Source organism: Apis laboriosa, unplaced genomic scaffold (assembly GCF_014066325.1).
Source record: "Apis laboriosa isolate Shangri-la unplaced genomic scaffold, ASM1406632v1 scaffold202_cov151, whole genome shotgun sequence".
NCBI lineage: Eukaryota > Metazoa > Arthropoda > Insecta > Hymenoptera > Apidae > Apis > Apis laboriosa.
The window spans coordinates 23,279-43,154 of record NW_025222291.1 but is presented as its reverse complement, the minus strand read 5'-3'; the positions used below and the strand labels follow the sequence as shown (position 1 = coordinate 43,154).

At 35.0% G+C, this 19,876-nt stretch overlaps 1 protein-coding gene across 2 annotated transcripts in view; it reads left to right on the top strand.

The window, feature by feature from the left end:
* The window catches only part of LOC122712530 (sestrin-1), a 163,932-nt gene that overhangs the window by 136,888 nt on the left and 7,168 nt on the right, over nucleotides 1-19,876 (top strand). For both annotated transcript variants that reach the window (XM_043932256.1, XM_043932255.1), the window contains 5 exons: nucleotides 10,370-10,540; nucleotides 15,507-15,689; nucleotides 16,064-16,304; nucleotides 16,715-16,980; nucleotides 18,685-19,059. In XM_043932256.1, coding sequence (XP_043788191.1) covers nucleotides 10,370-10,540; nucleotides 15,507-15,689; nucleotides 16,064-16,304; nucleotides 16,715-16,980; nucleotides 18,685-19,059 — 1,236 coding nt within the window. The remainder of the gene's footprint in view (nucleotides 1-10,369; nucleotides 10,541-15,506; nucleotides 15,690-16,063; nucleotides 16,305-16,714; nucleotides 16,981-18,684; nucleotides 19,060-19,876) is intronic.

The following is a 19,876-nucleotide window of genomic DNA, read 5'->3' as shown; positions in this document are numbered from 1 at the left end:
CTGACTCTCGTGGGTCAACGAACGTTCAATTCCCAGGGAAAGATTTGTGAATCACGTTGAACAACATTTCAACATTTTGCAACAAGATCAGAATGTTATATTTTGAATCTTTTAATCTTAGATTATATGAACGAACGAATTTTCAAAGTTTTTATATTGCAAGTTTCGAGTCTTTCTTTAGAGTCGAACGAAAAGAAGTAATAACGCGAACGAATTTGAGGAACGCCTTGGCGAAAGGTGTGTAGACCCCGGCCCCGGAGTCGTCATCCACGGATTCTCGAATTCTATCTATCTGATCTTTAAAAATTCTTACATCCTCGATAAAGAAAAGTTATAAAAAGCAGCATCTCGTTTCGTTTATTGTCAGAAAGGAAGAGAGGAAGGCTCATTGTCGGTTTTATCGAGCATCTTTTAAACACGCATGGGTGTTGTTAGAGATTCAGTTTGAGGAATGGCTTTGCTGGTTGAACGCGCGCGCGCTACTCACGCGTGGGAGTGATATACACGGAATAATATGGTACAAGGTTTCATATAATCGACTTCTCGAGTGTATTACCCCGGCCTTTCTGCCCGTTGTTTGTCGCTCGTTCGGTTATCTTTATTTCTTTCACATCTATGTGCTCGCTTCCATCAACGTAAATAGACATAACCACGACGACGACGAACGGAGTCGCCTTGAGGCTTCATTTTTGCGATTATTCTATCATGACCCTCGTATTTTGAATTCCTTTCTGCACGTTGATCAAGTTTATCTCGATCGTTCGATTTCTCGGTACATACCAACTTTGATTAATTTGCAGAAATAGCCAATAAAGTGGCGCATTCCACTTATCACCGCCGTCTTCTCTCTTTCTCTTCTCAATCTTTGAAGCAACACGTGTGTAGATCTTTCTTTCACATCTCAAAAATTTAACAGTTAAATAAAACACGGTCATTTTGGAAAGGGAAGACAATCGTTCGAAACCAAAAAGAAGAAAAGAAAAAAAAAAAAAAAAGAAACTCAATCAATTAACGCGATATCATCGTGTTTACGCATTCCTCGTAGCGTTATCCCCTCCAATAACTTTTCTATCAAGTCCACTCCGTCTCTTCTCCCTACTTGTACGTTATTTCTGGGACGAAGATGGTCGGACAGAGAGGGATATATAGATCGACAGAAGGAGAAAGTTAAATATTTGTCGGACCCCACACTCCCCACCATCATTTGATTTATCCGCCACAACTCACACACCCAACCTAACATCCGACATCAAACGATCTCACTGACTCGTCCAATGCAAAATTAGGTCGAATTTTTTGATCTTCCCTCCCGTCTCGTGACTCGAACGCCACTTAAATTCCATTCCTGTCCACGGTGGGCCAACTTTACGAGCTTCTTCGCGGCCCCCTTTTTCGAATCCCTGCCCGACATCTGTTTCTAATGACGCAATTCTCCCGCACGAATCCTCTCCCTCCTTCTGTATCTCGGGAAAGCGCGTTTTTCGAGGCTGTAAACGTTTCGTCGATCATTCTTTTTAAAGCTTCTCCTTCGCTTTTTCCCCCTCGCATCGAGTTCGTCCCCGAGTTTTCCCTTCCCCGTAAACAGGGATGAATAATGCAAGGACAATATCTATATTCCACGTCACGTGGTGCATACTACTTCTCCAACGGAATTCTGACGGTATTTCGAAGGGAGGGAATCAATTACGGGATATCGAAATAAGACGTGTGTTAATGTTGCTCCTTTGTTTCTTAGGAAGAAGGGTTGCGTATTCGCTGGAAAACTAGGCAAACAACTACGACGTTGCGCGTGAGCCTCTACCATGGTTCTTAGAAACATTTTGGATCGCTGTTATTCTAATCGTAACTCGATATTCGCTGACGAGCGGAATTAACGAGCGATTAAAAAGGCTGAGAGAGAGAAAGAGAGAGCGTTTATCACGACTGTTTTTATCATCAGGATGGGAAATAATATGTGTGTATATATATATATGAATTCCTCGATTGCGAAAGCGGACAGATATTGCATGAATTACGCATAATCCATGCACACTTGGAAGTTATTACACTGGAAAGGAAGAAAGTAACGATTCGTGGATAAAGGAGGATTATTATAACGCGGATGATGGTAATTGGATATGTAAATGTAAAACTATTATTGGAATTTAGGATGATAGTTTGATAGTTTTGTCAAAAAGGATCTGTTCTCGAATTTGAAATAAAAAGAGAGATTTTTGATTAAATTGATTACGTTATTTATGGAGGTAAAGTTGTAGAAAGTTTGAACTTTTAATTTATTCAATTTACTGCTTGAAATTATAAATATATCTGGTGCGTGATTTTTTAATTAACAAGATTTTTCCACAATGGTTTAATTATAATTTCAGCTCCATCTATATTGTTGTTTAGATTGAATACATAATGCATGGCAAACGTTTGTCCGAGTTCTCTAAACTGTAGCACAATGGGGGATTATTCTATTCAGTTTGATCACGTACGTGATTGTCCATAAGTTTCGAGCATTTATGCTGATGCTCAATTCGATATGAATTTAGGGTGAGATAAATGTTTAATTACTTTGAAGCCGATCGGAGATAGAATGATCGTTTCCTTTGTTTGCCTCTCGATTATCATACAGTCAATCACAAAAGCCATTGTACAAAGCTATCTTACAAGGAAGAATTCTCGCATAACTCGAAAATTCTAATTTTTTTAATAAAAGAAAACAATTTCATCTAAAAATTTTGCTCCATCTCGTGTCATTTCAAAATTGTTATTGAAAAAAATCCACGTACAATTTATTTGATTGCATCATGCCCGATTTGTGATTCCTTCTATTTTCCTTTTCCTTTTTACGAATTTTTAACGAAATTTAAGTGAAATTTCAATTTCATATTGAATAGAACTCTAAAAAAACTCGAGAAACTAGAGCGATTCGTGACTCCGTTCACGAGCCGATTCAGCAATGTCCAGATAGCAAGCCCTATTTAATTCGCTCGTTTTTCAAGCAACGTCACCGACAGATAAGGTCGGCCGGTTCGATGCTCCATCCGTTTCGTAACTCGGCGTTAATTTTATCGTTCTCGACGCGAATCGTTCCATTATACGTGTCCGTGGGAAACGTCGGGATTCGCGCGTAATCCAGCCGTCATTTCGTTAATCCACCTTCGAGTTGCTACACCGAGTTGCGATTTATCGTTGTTGCGAAAAGTTTTCTTACACCTCTTTGAATGTGTTCGAGACAGGGATTCTTAAATCTTGAAAATATACGATTTTCATAGACGATTTCGTTTATTAAGCTTATTGATGATGCGGTGATTCGATACGGTATTTTTTAATTTGATATATTCATGTATTTGGATGTTAGTCAAAATGTTTATATATATTGGAAAAGATGATAGGAATGTGACGAGATATTTTTCATTTAAAATTTGAAGACTGATATCTGTATAAATTTTGAGAAATTTTAATCTCTCTCTAAATTAGGACGTTAAAGTAATAAAGTAATAAAAAATTGGATAAGTAGTAATTACGTGTATTAAGAGACTGTAATTTTAAACATGAATTACGAAATTGCTTTTATCGAGTGATAAACAAGCTTTGATGACGTACAAGTCACGATCTATTTTTAATAATCATATATGCAAATTTCGCATTGCAATTCGATTCTAATCTTTTTAAGCTTCTTTTTCTAAATTCGTTCCTGGTATAACATATATTATTATTATTATTTCTTAATAAATTTCGAATTTTTTGGCGTTAAATATTTATAATGTTAATTAAATATCATAATGTTATTATATTAGATACGATAGCGCTTTTAAATCTTCGTTAATATTTCAAAGCTACTAAAGTATTCGATATATCATTTTCTCACAAAATCACAGAATGAGAGTAAATTTAAAATCCGATAAACTGTCACATTTCTATCATCTCTTCCATTCCATATCTAATCGTCGGATGGAACATTTCCATTGGATGGATCGTGTCATTAGATACAACAATTCACAGAATCACATTCGCAGCAACGAACAAATCGCGATAAGATTTGCATCTACTCCTGTTATTGTGCAGAATCGCCACCACGATGTCGCGTGACGTTACGTCTGCGCGCGGGCTTTAATCTCTCCAATAGCACGAAATTGCACGTGTGCCGTTGCATCATCGCAACTGCAAAGTTATCCAATCGATGTGTTGTTGCTCCGAAATCGCCACGGTGACGTCAGCCCAGTGTTATGCGCATTGCATTGTTAGAAATACAATATTCTTCGCTCAAGGCATGCATTAGTCCGTTATGCGGCTGTTTATATCGAAGGAATTGCTCGCTGTTATCTCACTTCGGCTCGCTCGTTTCTCGAATACGTAAGAGGCGAAACGAAAAGATTATTCGGTTATTCTTTAATCGTACGTCGTATATATATAAATTCATTTAAATACCATCGTAGTATTTCGTACACGTTTTGCATTGGAACAACCTTGACTGAAAATTTAAATCCTGTAATGTGTACGATGAATACCTCATCATCCTTGTTAACGCAAATCGTAAAATCGTGTTTCGATGAAATAACGGATCACGAGTTACAACACGGATTCCTTAAAAGGAAGGAATAATTAGAATTGGACAAGCAGTTGAACGAATAATATAATATGTTGTGGATCGTAGAGATTATCCAGAAGAGGATTTCGGGGAACACGTGTTCCCGAACCGCAAAAAGATTTCCGCCCACGAACTCGAATCGCGTTATTCTCGGTCGTCTAATCTCGTCATACTATGTTTCTTTTGGCCTTATTATTATCGAAACCGACGTGGTTTTCCTCTCGCGTTTCCCTCGAACATGCGAGAATCGACGTATTGGCCTTGCAATATTATAATTAGAGCTTTGTTTTTCGTATAGTTGCATTTGCATTCGTTTCATTCTGTACGTTTTATGTACCGTGTCTAATGAGTCTTTCATCTCGATAGATATGTTTGGCATTTGGTGATAGTCAATATATATACAAGTAATTATGCCACGCTTTTAAGTTAAGATTTGTCCATATCCTGTCTGGGTATTTTCGAGTTGGCACATTTATTATTGATTTCTATTCCAAGATTATAATTTTGTTAGCGAAATCAGGGATTGACTGATATATTGAAAATTATGGATATTTACATTCAAAGCCTTATACAACAACCTTAAACTTACGGGTTGGCAACATTCCATCTCATCAATTTAATACTTTGTATTAAAATTGAAAGATACATATTCTCATTTATATCAGGATGCCAATTTGTTAATTTGGGAAATGTTTGAGGAATAACATTGTTGATTCTTCGTATAGTGGAATCAAAATTTAAGAAATAATTCGTGTCGAGAATTAAAATGTTAATTATTTCTAATCTTACTTTTTTTATTCGATTCCTTTTGCAAATTGTTTGGGAAACAACAATTCACAAAAGATATCAAGTATTGTCGAAATATTGGAAATATATGTGGCAATGGTCATTAAGGTGGGCCACTCGAATCAAGGAACTCAGATAAGACTTTCTGAAGCGTCATTAGTTACCTTCGAGTTATGGTATCTCGAAAAAAGAGGTCGAGAATCGTTCGGACAGGCGTTGGGACAAAGGCCGCGCTATATCAGAATTTTAGAAAGTTTCTCTGATAGCGATTCCCCTCTAGTCTTAATGGCCCTTTGAATTTTTTGAAGAGAACCCATCGTGATATTATTTTTCACGTCCTTAAAAAACACGCATTCTTGTCCATGAGTCAACGCTTAACGACCCCATGTTTTTGAATACGGAAACATAAAATTAAAAAACATATCAATTAATCGTATAATTAAGAATCGTGACTTCGAATGAGAGTTCCACGTGCAAGAAAAGAAAAAGAAGCTATTTTGAAAATTTAGAAAGACGATTACAAGATCGGACAAGGAGAATCAAAATCAAAATATTAATCCACCTGTAAGAAAAATCCATTAAGAATCGTGATTTACGAACGAGAGTTCCACGTGCAAGAAAAGAAAAAGAAGCTATTTTGAAAATTTAGAAAGACGATTACAACAGAGTCAAAACCGTGCCACCTGTAAGAAAAATCCATTGAAAAGCGGATTGTGGAAAAGCGAAAGGTGTTAATGTAACATCGGGCCCAAAAAAGCGACCAAAAATATCGGCGAAAGCGATCGTTTGTTTGGGAATCACGAGCTGAAAACGAGCCCCGGGGAGATTCCTCCGCGTCGAAAGGAAAATTCCATATGATTTGAAGCCCACCTCCTCCTCTTGCGGTCGTCTCTCCGTGCCAGGCCGAGGTGGGAAGAGAAAGAAGAGAAAGAGGAAGGCGAAGGAAGAGAGGAGAAGAAGAAGGAGGAGAGGAGAGGAGAGGAGAGATTGGAGAGATATATAGTGTACGTGGAATATCGAGAGGTGCGCGCACACGTGAGAGAAGAATCGCCACCAAGTCTCAGGGAGCTCTGCGCGTGGGCTCTGTGCCAGGGGGCCGTGCCAGAAAAGAAAAAAAGAGTTCTCGGAAGAGAGCGGCAGGGCCTCTCTTCTCCCTCTGCTGCAGCTTTCGAGGGCTTCGCCGGGACAATCCGCCACTGGTTCTTGCCAAATCTCGGGTGTACGGGTTAATTGAGTAATAGTTTTGCCGTTTTCGATGACGCGGACGACTAATTTTAATTCGCGAGCCGACGATCACCTTCGATTCCATTCTTGCCTCGCGATTCTTGCCCCTCGTTTTCGCGATCCGAATCCTTGACGAGGGGGGGAGCGGTGCCTTGAGCGTCTTCCACTTTTGGTATTTATTTATGTGAGTGTGGGAGAAGGGAATTATTTGCAGGCGAACATCTTCTTTCGTGACACGCGATTTGAACCTCGGTGAGAGTCAATTTATTTCAGAGAGGTTTTTACTTTTGAAAATGCAGCCTCGAGTGTTCCTTTCATTTTTCGTAAATTTCGTAAGAGTTTGGAATAGGGGAAGTTTATTTTGAAAGATAGAAGGAAGAGATTCTCTTAATAATTTATAAATCAAGAGAAATTGTGAAAGATTACTTTCTTTTGTGAAAAAATTTTTTGATAAAATTATAGCGATTCCAGAGTTTTGGAATGACTAATAAAGATCTCAGTTTGTTTGTCTACGATTCAACGAATCGTGAAACAATTTCGACGAAACGTATCGAAAACAAGCACTTACTTATCTGTAACTATCCCCTCCTCTTTATCATCGATCATTTTTACGAGAATAAGTTGTTTATGTCGTTCGTTCGATTCCATTCGATATCGTGGAAATACCTATTGATCAAAAGGCGCTATTACGTTCTTGTATTTGTCAGCGTTGTCAGGACCTCATGGAAGAAGGATGGAATTCTTCTCTATTCATGAGTCACTTGGAAATCGCGGCAATAAATATCGATAAGCGATATTTATATCGTTTGTGTCGTTGTGCACAGTTTAAAACCCATTCAATTTCGATGATTAAATTCGCCAGGTGCTTTCCTCTTATCGTTTCTTTTATTTTATTATTTTTTATATAAGTATTCCCAGAAACGTTCAACCGATACACTTATCGAAAGTTGCTTTTTTTTTCTTTCTAAATCCTTGTATAGTTTGTAATTAAGTTTTTACGAACGATTATTACAGAAATGGAATTAAAATAGAGACGATCTGTTTCACGCTTTAAATCTTTTCGATCGCATGATCGCAAGATCAAACGGAATAATCGTATATAATATTTATATCAAGAGTATAAAAATTATCGAAGTGAAATATAGAGATCTAATGGGTATTTAATTGTCTACGTAACAGTTAATTTTAATGAACATAACCACTAAATTGATGGCTCCAAGCTGTTATTTCCAACGACGAGTAAAACGACTACCTAGACAAATATTCTCATAAGCAAAGTTCTCAACTGTTTGGACGTTTCTCTTTACTCGTATCCCGTGACTGGTTTACGTGAATCGTGTCTACCGTTCTCCAACACGATTCGAACGGTAGCGCCATTTCTGTTTCGTAACACGGCAGCGAGTCCTCAACATCCGTCGAGATCTTTATCGGGGATCAATATTAATTCTGTACAACATTAGAACGATACATTTCTTCGGTATTTTATAACAGGTCACGTTTCTATACACGTAAAACTCCCCTTGAAATCATTCGATTTTTATCTGGAACATATTTAATTTTATAAAAAAATAGGGGAGATATTCCAGGCGATATAAAGTTACTCGAGACAAAGTTATAGAGAAAGTTTCTTTTTTTTTCCTGTAATTAACTCTTTTTTGTTTTTCAGCACAAGATGGTATTTTTAACCCGTACAATATATAAATATAACCTGATTTAAATATAATTATCCATCATTGATGTCGGAATCAAAATTTTGTGTGGACAAAATTTCTTTAGGTTTAAAAAGGAAATATATTTAATGATAAAAAAAATAGAAAATAGAATATTTTTTTAAATCATTTATTTTTAAATCATTTACAATAATTCCATATTTATACACGATTTTTACGATCATTCTATATAATTGTAGAACCAACAAATCTATAATGTACAATCTACAATGTGGATCGATGTATGATGCAACAACAAACGTTATGAATATACGTTTGCGTATTATAGATTGATATATTTTTATAGTTAGTATGACGCAACGATGAGTGTATAATATACACATTATTATAGATTGATTCTACAATTAAATCTACCTATTGGCACACGTCGAGAAACTTTTCCACTGACAAGACTTAACACTTGTGCTCTATTATAAGGTTTCGTTACATCGTTCGTTCTTTTGATATTTTCGATCGCGCACGATGATTGGATAATCTTCGGTTATAGAATTCTACCGAGCCCGACGATCCACTATACGGGGGTCAAAATTGATATTCCTCGCGTGACGAAAGCTCGCGAGTGAAATGTCTTTTCCCGTTTTAATTTGAACACGCGGGTCGTCGACCCTCGACAACTGTCGGCAACTGTTCGCATTAATATATCGTGCTCGTACGGCCGCCGATCGTGCCTGAATGCCGACAGCTTTTGCCTCGTGGTGAAAAACAATCGATACGGGGCTTCGATGTATCTCTCTCCGTGTGGCGAATAGAACTCGAAGAGATCGCCGCACGATCATGCTTCGTCCTCGAAGGCATTATTTTATTTTATGAAACCGTCAATGAAACTTCGTTCTTCCCCCTTCCAATTAGATCAGACTTGATATGAGAGTCCTTTTCCCTTTGAAAAAATTTTCAATTTTCCCGAAGCCGAATCGTTGTTATTATTAAATAAGAAATACTTTTCGAGGATCGAAGTTTTTTACGATTATTTTGTAATTAATTGAAAAGGGTAAAAGTATTGAATCATCTTTATAGTGGAGAGAGTTTACTCGACTCGTAAGATCTAATTATGGAATAACTGTACTCCGCGTTTTCGAGAAACGGAGAAATTTCATTGCTTCTAACTGTTTCATGGTTTTTCAACGTGTAATATTTCGTTTTTTCTTTTTTTGTGAAACGTGAAATGATCACTCAGGTGATATCAGAAAGACGTGTCGACGATACGTAGAGGTGATGCAAGCCAACCGCTTGATTTCGAAGCTCGAGTAACCTAGTTTTTGCCCATTCCGGGGCAAACGCGATTATGTCATTAATGCGATTATGCGAGCATAGTTTACGTCGATTCACAAGATAAAGCGTGTCGATAAAACGTGTGTAAGGATATCTTTGTGTAACGAAAATAGATTTGGAATAAATAGTAGGAATAATCGGGAGTCGAGAAGTCTTCTTTCTTTATTTTTGAGAAAATCAGATTAAGTTGGTACTTGTATGATAATCTACTTGTTTATTTATATATACGCAAAAAATATACAAGCGTATATTCTCTATATACTATGATGATGACGAAACGTATTCGAGTCATTATTTAATAGCTGCGTTGTCTTATTTTCTGATTTTACATCCGAATTCAAGGTTAGCCACAACAATGTTTAATCATAAATAGAAATTTCCCAATATCTAAAAGCGAAATATGTAATATTTATGTATACAATAGACGCAACACTGCCAGTATTACATCAAGTAGACAAAAGTGTATATCGAAGAATAAAAATACAGGGGGGAGGAGGAGAAGATCTTGTTCAGAAGAATTATCTTGACAAAACGTTTCAATAAAGTTTCAAAATCTATCTAAAATATGTCCCTCGTTCTAAACGATTAGCACAATTAATAATGAATTATATTGCAAAATAAATTCGCAACAATTTCCTCTTTGGACTCGATCCATCTTCCATACTCGACTAATGAATATGGAACGTGATCTCATAATACCTCCAAATTGTCCAATCATTTCATACTTCGATTCCTCATTTTTAATCAATCGAAACTGATCAATCATCCCTTTCTTTGATTACAGACTCATATTCTGTTGATGGATGCGTTCCTCCAGAACAACAGGCTGGATCATGTCTCCAGGGTGATGGCCTCGCATCCCTCGTACTTGGAGCATTTTCTCCGCACCCAACATTTCATCCTGAGGGGTGACGGACCGCTTCCTTACGACTACAGGCATCTCATCGCCATTATGGTGAGTACGACGCTGGTTTTTCTCTTCTCTTCATCTAATTCGCCGTAATGGTGGCAACTTTTTTTTTTTCTTCTTCTTCTAATCTGGCGATAACGCCATCTGGGAGAGACGGTGGAAAAGCATTTCTCATACCAACTTGAAGATTTTTATCCTGTTTTTTTTCTTCTTCTTCTTCCAAAAGCAAAAGAAGAAGGGTGTGATTAATACTTGTTAATTTAAGGGAATGGTTAGTTTAACAAAGCGACGCGAACACGCGAACGGGAAGATTGTTTAAATGGATTACGTGTTGGAACAAAAAAACTTGGAATTGTTACGTAAAATATTAGCACGAATGTAATGTTAGTGGAATCTAAGTTGGGAAGATGAATTTTCAATGATGATTTCTAATCGTGGACACGTGATATAATAACCTTCCGTTGTGAAATATAGTTTAGAAATCCATTATAATATCCTTGAATTCATGGTAAAATTGTTGGAAAAATGATAAATAGTCGAAGATAAATACTGAATAGTTTTCATTACGTTATATGTAAATACAGTCAGTCATAAAAATGCTCGTACACTTTATAAGAATTCGAGTAACGAGTTTTATTATTAAATCAAATAATCATTTCGTAATATGCATCACGTTGTATGCATTAATATTATTAAAGTCTCGATATTTTTCAAACAAATACAAACAGGATTTAAAGCACAGATAAATCAAAAAAAATTTTAAACATTTGTTAAATGTAAATTTTATTAAAAAAAAAAGAATTATTTACCAAAACAATTTTTTAATTTTACAAATTAAAGAGATTTAACTCTTGGTATAAAAAAAAAAAACATTTTATTAACGTATTAAAAAAAGTAATGAAAAATTGGATTTCGTTTAAAAAGAAAATTGTTACGCGTCTAATCTATTATATTATCTATTATATTATTCCGATATTTATTAATATCGGAATTCTCGAATTAACAAATTTCCTTGCAAGATAATAAATATACACTTTCGTGATCGGCTGTACATCGTATAATTATTTGTTTGTATAACATCAACGTCAATTAACCACATCATGTTTTTTCGTTCTATTATTATCGATTACGATACGTATAAAGTGAAATGTAAATAAATCAATTTAAATATGTGCATCACAATGTTGAACGAATGAAAAACATATATATTATAACGTGCCTTGGACGTGCTTGTCAAATAAATGGCAGTAATAATTAATAACAATAATAAATAATAATGTCATGCGTTAAGAATGTTATTTTTGCTCGCGACAAACAAACCCGGAATGCGATTATCGTGGACCCAATCAACGTCGTGTATGTACCTCTTCCTCGTTCGTTCCCTTGGGTCATTGGGCCAAAGATTATCGGAAGAAACCGAACAAGTGCAACGGGTTTCGTAACGTTATATAGCTGGACGTATATTCTCGAAACCATGGAGCACATGTTTTCGTCAATATAATGATTTTCACGTGGAATTCATCAAATCGACACGAATTTACGATAGGTCGTCAAAGTTGAACGATTCGTCTATAGTTCGAACAAATCGAAATCAGGATGGGTTGATTAAGCGTAAAGTAAACAGGATATCGGATCGAAGTTGTTATTTCTCGTTTCGAGAGATATCGGTCGGAAGTGGTAACGAGTTTCCTGATCTCCAATTAACGGAAATTATACTTAATCGATCGATTTATATGTAAATAAACTAATAACACGAGTAATCCGATTGACATGTGCAACTTCTGACTCGTTCAGACTGGCTTAAAAACCTCGACGCATCTAAATATGTGATATTAATAAAATAATTATACGCTTTTTTCTCATATTTACCTTGCTTCTGAATGTTTACCGCCGACTCGAGAATAATATCGAGTTTAATTTATTATTCGTTACATTGAAAAATTAAATAACTAATCAAGTAAATAGAATAATGATGAATTATAAGTTCAAATATTATAATAAGAATGGATGACTATCGCAAGCACTTCTTCTTAATTTTACAGATTTTTAATCTAGTTTTGAAATGTTTAATTTCGAAGATTTTGACAATTATCGTCGTTCGTTTAATAAATTGAGCGTCGCATTTACGTAGTTCATTTGACATGTCGATAGAATACAATAAATAGAATAAATGCATAGAATACGTATCATTTAGTTGAAAATGATCGACTCGAAAACGCGTTATCAGCCGCGATAAAAAGTCGACGTCTGATGAGGAAAAAGAGATTGTCGAGAGGAACTCGAAGAAATGGAAGGGGAGAAGAGTGATTGCACTTGGTACACGAAGAATGATAAAGCGATAAGCTATCTGAAAAACAGCTTTTCTACCGGTAAACACATTCAATCTGGCCCGAGATTCGCGAATTTTATTCGATTCGAAGATAGAGCGAAATTATCGAACGAAAAGAGCGAAATGTGGAGAAACGTTGAGGAGATCAAAGTCTATCTTTTATAATTAAATCAATATATGAGCAATAATTGATTTTTTCTTCGAACTGATAGAATTTGTAAACAAGAAACATGTAATAGAATCAATGGAATAATTTTATTAAAATTTATCGAAAAAAAGAATTTAATTTTGCTAGACTAGATTAAATGAGATAACTCTATCACGTTATATTTCTGCTCTTCTAAGATATAAGTTAAATTATTTATAAATAATAAATATACATATTTATGTAATTTAATAAATAAGTCTCAATTGATAAGCAATCGATTTGCATACAAACTTTTATTTTTATTTGAATCGATTTTCTAAAAATAATATTCCATATATATATAAATATAATTCTTTTGGTTTGAACTTTTTTTTTTAACCTTCTTAACTTTGATGGATTCAAGTATATCTCCTGTTTTGATTACTGTTAGATTACGTAAAAAAACAGAGAATTAATAAAATGATTATCGACTTATCAACATTCTTAAGTTGTATCGAGCAAAACAAATAGGAATTGCACACGTTTGACGTTTATTCCAATTTTTAACGAGAGTACACGTGGCCTATATCATTCTCATTCTAGAATTCTCGCGCATATTGACAAAAATTATCATCGTCGAAATTTACATATTTCACACATCATTTCTCCATTAAAATTCATCGTATGCATAATGAGAGATAAAAAAGAAATCTTTAAATGAATCTTTAAAAAAACGTCTTTATAAAAACGAGCGAGGGGAAAAAAATCATAATGTCAAAATCACAATAAAACATTTCGTCTCTTTTTTTTAAGTAACGCCACGTAAAAAGACAAATCTGTTCGAAGAACAACTTCCCACGATTTAAATTAATCGATAACTCGCACGATTGTATTCGATGTTCGTTCGTGTTCGATATTTTTTTTTTTTTTTTTTTTTTCATAGGTGTACAAAATTTCATAGCGATTGGAACGGAGAGAGACGGATATTTGCAGACTTCTCTTATCGCTTATCGCGGCTCTTGAGTCGATCGATCCGCGGCCCCGCATGGTAAACACGTGTCTTGTTTACGCGCTTCATCATCTCGCCTTTCGCTTGCCCCTCCCCTCGACGTTCGTCCACCTATTCTTCCACGTCTTCGCAATACCTCTCCCGCGAGTCATTTGAATTTCTGATGTAATTCCACCGCGATCAAAACAAACCAATAAGAAGAAACCGATCGTGCCGCATCGCCACTCCGTTATTTCCCTCGTAACAGCCTTCTCCTCCTTCTCCTCTGTTTTTCCAACCACTCCTTGTCCAACCAGCAGCCTCTAATCGTGATTTATTTCATTTTTGCAAAGTTTGTTTTCCTAAAAGCCTCAAACGTTGGAGCTATGAATTGAATTTACGCGGAGATGGATGAATCTTGTCTTATTTTCATTTGTTTAATTTTTAAATATTGTTTTTTTTTTGTTTCTTTTTTTTTTCTTTTTAATTTTAGATGTTGAAGATTTTGAAGAATTTCAGATATACGAATTTTGTATCAAGGATGAGAATTTATTCGAGAATAAAATATTGAAGAGTCGCTTTCTTACAAGCGAATGTGGGAGGAATTGATAGAGAATAAAGTTACTGTTTACGAAAAAGTTTGAATTTCTCATAATTAATTCTCACAATATTCATTCTTTCTCCGTTTCTTTTCCAAACTTCCACACAATGAATCCAACTATCAAAGATCGACGAACCCAATCTCATCTCGTAAGGGCGATTTAATTTTCACAAAGTTCGTTTTTCTTCTAAACTTTCACGCGTCGAATCGGCTTTGAACACGAAGAATCGACGAATCTGGTCGCTCGACCGTACTTCTTTTCTTCCTTCCTGTATCGCGTAGGAGTGCAAGAGCAATATAAAGTGAGAAACATACGCGATCGATACGTCTCTTGCTCAATTTCGCGCCTCGATACGTCTCGTCGTTGGCAATTTGTCTCTCCCCCAACATTCCTCCATCGCTTCTAGTTTTTTTTCTGTTCCTTTTCTTTTTTCTTTTCTCTTCATTGATTCTTCTGTCTCCACGCTCGAGGACTCTTTCTTTCGGGATCTGCTCTGAAGTTAGGCACACGGTATACTACTATGTTTGCTCGAGACTTTGCCTTCGAGCATTCTTTTCAGCCGTTGAGCTTGATGAGTTTCTTCTTTGGAGAACGCGTGATTTTAATCGAAATGCGAAAAAAGAGAATGTTATCGGTCATATCTCTTTCACGTACGATGCATATCACGGATATCGATTGTGTATTTAAGTTGTGTATTTAAGACAATACTTTTGGAAGATTTATTGCAAAATTTGTATAAAATTTTACAGAATGCACTTTCTTCATTTCTTATAAAAATTATTAACAGTCTCGCTTGGATAATGGATTATATTACAGTTCACACTATATATACAGATTCAAATTAATATATTAGATTATGCAAATTTTGAAACTTTTTGAATTTGTAATTGTTTAATTTGAATCCCTTCCAGTTTTATTTAATCAAAACGGAATAGCAAATAACATATAATACATTTTGTTTGCAGGCTGCTGGTAGACATCAATGCAGCTATTTAATAAACCTGCAGAAAGGAGAGTTCATCCTCCAAGGCGGTGATCCATCTTGGCTTCGTGGTCTGAAGTCGATCCCGGGAAAACTACAAGATCTCTATGAGATTAACAAGATTTTAGCTCATAGGCCGTGGTTGCTGAACAAAACGCACATAGAGGTAAGGTTGAATTAAATTTCTTCAATTTGATCAATGTTCCACAATGTTCTTTTAATCTTTTGCAATTATTAAAAACATACAGGTATTCTTTTTTCTTTTTTTGGTCAAAATTAATGATGAATTACACACACTTATTTACATTCATTACGTAATTTGAATTATAATAATTTATGTATGTTTTTGCAATCGTTAAAAGTCTTAATAACACACAATTGATCGTATATTTTTATATAATTTGATTTATAATTATCTTACGTGTAAAATAAATTTGTCGTTAAATTGCCATTGGTTAAATGTTACGAAAAAAAAAAAAAAANAAAAAAAAAAAAAAAAGAAGGAAAGAGACGCGTAATGGATCGATTTTGATTTTGCAGAAGTTGACCAAAGGCGCGGACAGTTGGTCCTTGGCCGAGGTCGTTCACGCGATAGTTCTTCTGGCCCACTTCCACTCCCTTTCGTCTTTCGTCTTTTCCTGCGGTATTAACGAAGAGCTGGACAACGTAGCCGGTCACCATTACAAAGAGAACGTCCAGGATAATAGCAATAACGTACCAACTGCCAAAGACAAACTTTCCAGTAGTCCCAAGAAGATCCCCAATGGCGACGGCAAGACTGGTAAGTCGGTCACGTTTTAAATTCATCTAATCCCTTATAACATAATTCAAATCGAATCTCGAGGAGATTTCTTTTTTCTTTTTTTTTTTTTTTTCTTTTCTCTTTTCGAATCTCATTAACGATATTCTACCGTATATTATTAACATTTTATAGCTTTGAATTGTAAAATAGTAATAGCAAAATAGTATTTATAACGTCGATCCACGTTACAAATCACTTTTATTTAGTTTTTATCTCTCCTTCCATTCTCTCTCTCTCTCTCTCTCTCTCTCTCTCTCTCTCTCTCTTTTAATTTAAGCAAGATAAGTGGCTTCCAACTCAAAACATTTTCAACACTTAATCGCTACTTTCAACGTGTCGTTCAATCGGAGATTAAGAACGAAGGGGGACATTTATTCGAATCTTTGCAGAAAACATGCCATCGCCGCCATCCTCGCCGAGCATAGTAGGTGAACAGGAGGTCGGCGTGGAGGCGCTCATGGAACGTATGAAACGCCTTTCCGAGAAATCGGAGTCGTACCAGATCACGCAAGAGGAACTGTCGAAGAGATTCGAGACCGTGGAGACCCAGTCCGCCGAGTTGGCAGCCGCGCCTCAGAGGAGTAGTTCGGTCCTCGACTCTGACATCGGTCATTTCATCGAAGATCCTACCTTCATCTATCAGGATTTCGCCAAGGTAAGTGTTTTTATACATTCATAATATAATTAATGTGATAATTGAAATGGACCATTTATTACCATCAATAAATACACGGTATTCCTGAACAATCGTTCAAATATAGTAATCGATGAAAAGAAGGTATAAAAGATATCTATTGTTTAGTAGTGTGTAACAAATGTAATTTTTAATTTTGATAAAAATTCGAATTTAAGTTTTTAATAAAATATATAATTGTAGATGAAAAGAAGGGAGATTGATGTAATTCTTAGCTTTAATTAAAATAGGAATCGAATTTAAATTCAATTTTTTAAAAATATAAATTTAAATATGATTATATTAATTGGTTGGATGTTGCGTAATATAAAGTTTGAAGAAGAATTTTCTAGTTATTCGAGTTTAATTTTTAATTATGGTTCTTAACTAAGTTTATACCTTTATTACATATGATTATACAATATATTATAATTCGATTATCACGTAATTAATATTATTAATGATCCACGCAAAAAATTTATTAGAATGAGGAAAACCTGCTTGCGATTATACAGACAGATTGACAAATGGAAATCTAAGTCTGCAAAGTCTATTTAGTCATTTTTCATTCTTTTCATTGCATTTTTTTATGTTTTTGCATATTTTACCACATTTCAAACATCTAATAGTGTTTAGAATTAAATGTTTACCAGTTCCTTGGGTTACTTGTGTTATTGCATATATTACGTTATTACTAGATATAATAAATTTTATAAAAAAAATTGCAGACAAGATAGCGTGTAAATGACTATGGAAAAAAATGCAAAAAAAAAAAAAAATTGTCGGCGTTAAGACCGAGGTTATTTCGATACACTATATTCGTTTCATAACACAGCTCAGAATCAACATCGTGGTATCTATCGTATCATAATTCGCGAAGCTGAATTCGAAAGTGCGTTTTCAAGGCGACGCGCGAACCTCGACAACGAATATTTAATTTCGATTCGATTACAATTTCCATCGACTGATCCTATGAATATTTATAACACGTATATATATATATATATATATATATATACACAATCGCAATCGATTAATCTAAACGCTCGAATTTTCGCGTATGAAGAAAATAAGGAATCTCATTTCCTCTGCGGTTCAACAATACTTAAATCTTGCATAAACATTTGGATGTTTGAAAATTAATAGTCAAGAACTTGCAAGTGCTTTCTCAAAAATTATATTGTTAAGATAGAGATAAGTAAAAAGCATATCTATAGATTTGTGAATCTTGTGAATACGAAACTTTGTCCAAATCAAATTCAAATTCTCGAATTCAAAATTAAAAAAGAGAATATATTTTTCCAAGAAAGTTTCGAATATCCCATCATTAATTATTTATTTATTTCGCCAAGAAGTAATATTTTAACAAATTATTCTTCATTTCGAAAGTTTCAAAGTTCATATCGAATACCTCTCATCCTTAAAGAAGAACTCTATTTCATCAACGAACCTAGCCTTTCGAAGTTCCAAATCGTAAAAAGCAACAAAATTTATCATTCTCCTGTTCTCAATTTAAAATATATATTTATATTTAAAATATATATTTATATATATATTTAACCACATATATCACATATGCATCCCCAAACTCAACAAATTTTAAACGATTCTCCTGCAACCTCCTCTAATCTTTCCTTCTAATCTTCTAATTCTTTCTCTAACCAATGAATTAATTTTTTGTTTCAGCGTGGCCAATTGAGCGACATACCCACGTTCCGCGTGCAAGACTACTCATGGGACGATCATGGTTATTCATTGGTGAACCGTCTCTACAACGACGTCGGTAATCTGCTCGACGACAAATTCAAAACGGCGTACAATCTCACCTATTACACGATGGGCACGCACAGCAAGGTGGACACGTCCCGTTTCAGACGGGCGATCTGGAATTACATTCAGTGCATGTTCGGTATCAGGCACGACGATTACGATTACAACGAGGTTAACCAGCTCCTCGAGCGCAGTCTGAAGACGTTCATCAAGAGCGCCGTTTGTTACCCTGAACGCGTGACCAAAAGGGATTACGATCGCGTGATGAGGGAATTCAAGCACAGCGAGAAGGTTGGTAGCCTTAACCACGTGCCTGTTTATCACCGCGTGTGTATAAATGTTTGTCGATTTTGAGCCGACTCAGGTTTACGTAAGGAGATATGCATAATGCTATTTACATATGATTTCCCTGCTTCGAGTGTTATGTACATATTTCACATGTTGCTATTTCACGGGTCAAAACCGGGGGATTTCGTTCGATTTTATCGCGTCTTTGCCGGATTATAGATTATAGAATGTTTATGGATATGGGGGAAAATTTAATTACGTAGGAATATATGGAATGCAGTTCTAGAAATATAAAAAAAAATATATCGAGTATGGTGACACACTCGTCTATGAATCATTGGGGATTTGTTAATTGATTTTAAATTAATAATTTAAAAAAATTCGTGAATTAATTGTTGTAAATGTTTTAATACCAGGTTTCGTATCGATTCGATTTTTTTCTTTAATATAGTAAAATTTAATAAGAAGTTGAAGCATTCATAGTAGATTAAATTATATTTTTGTGATGGACAAAAATTATTTTGAGGTATCAATTTGTGAATTAATCTATTCACATATTTTAATAATATTTTAATAATAAGTGTCATTATTGTTTGATGCTTAAAATGAAAGTAAATTTATGTTAATATTATTGAAAAAACATTACAATCATAATTTTCATTTGTCTATATTCAGAAACATTGTTGATTGTCTGAGGATTTATGGACGGGAGTGTACGTATTGTATTATTTAACAGATGAATCAAGTTTCTTAGCTGCATCCATAAAAATACGAATTTGCATAAACATCCATAGTTTAGTTATTAAATATAGATTTTTTT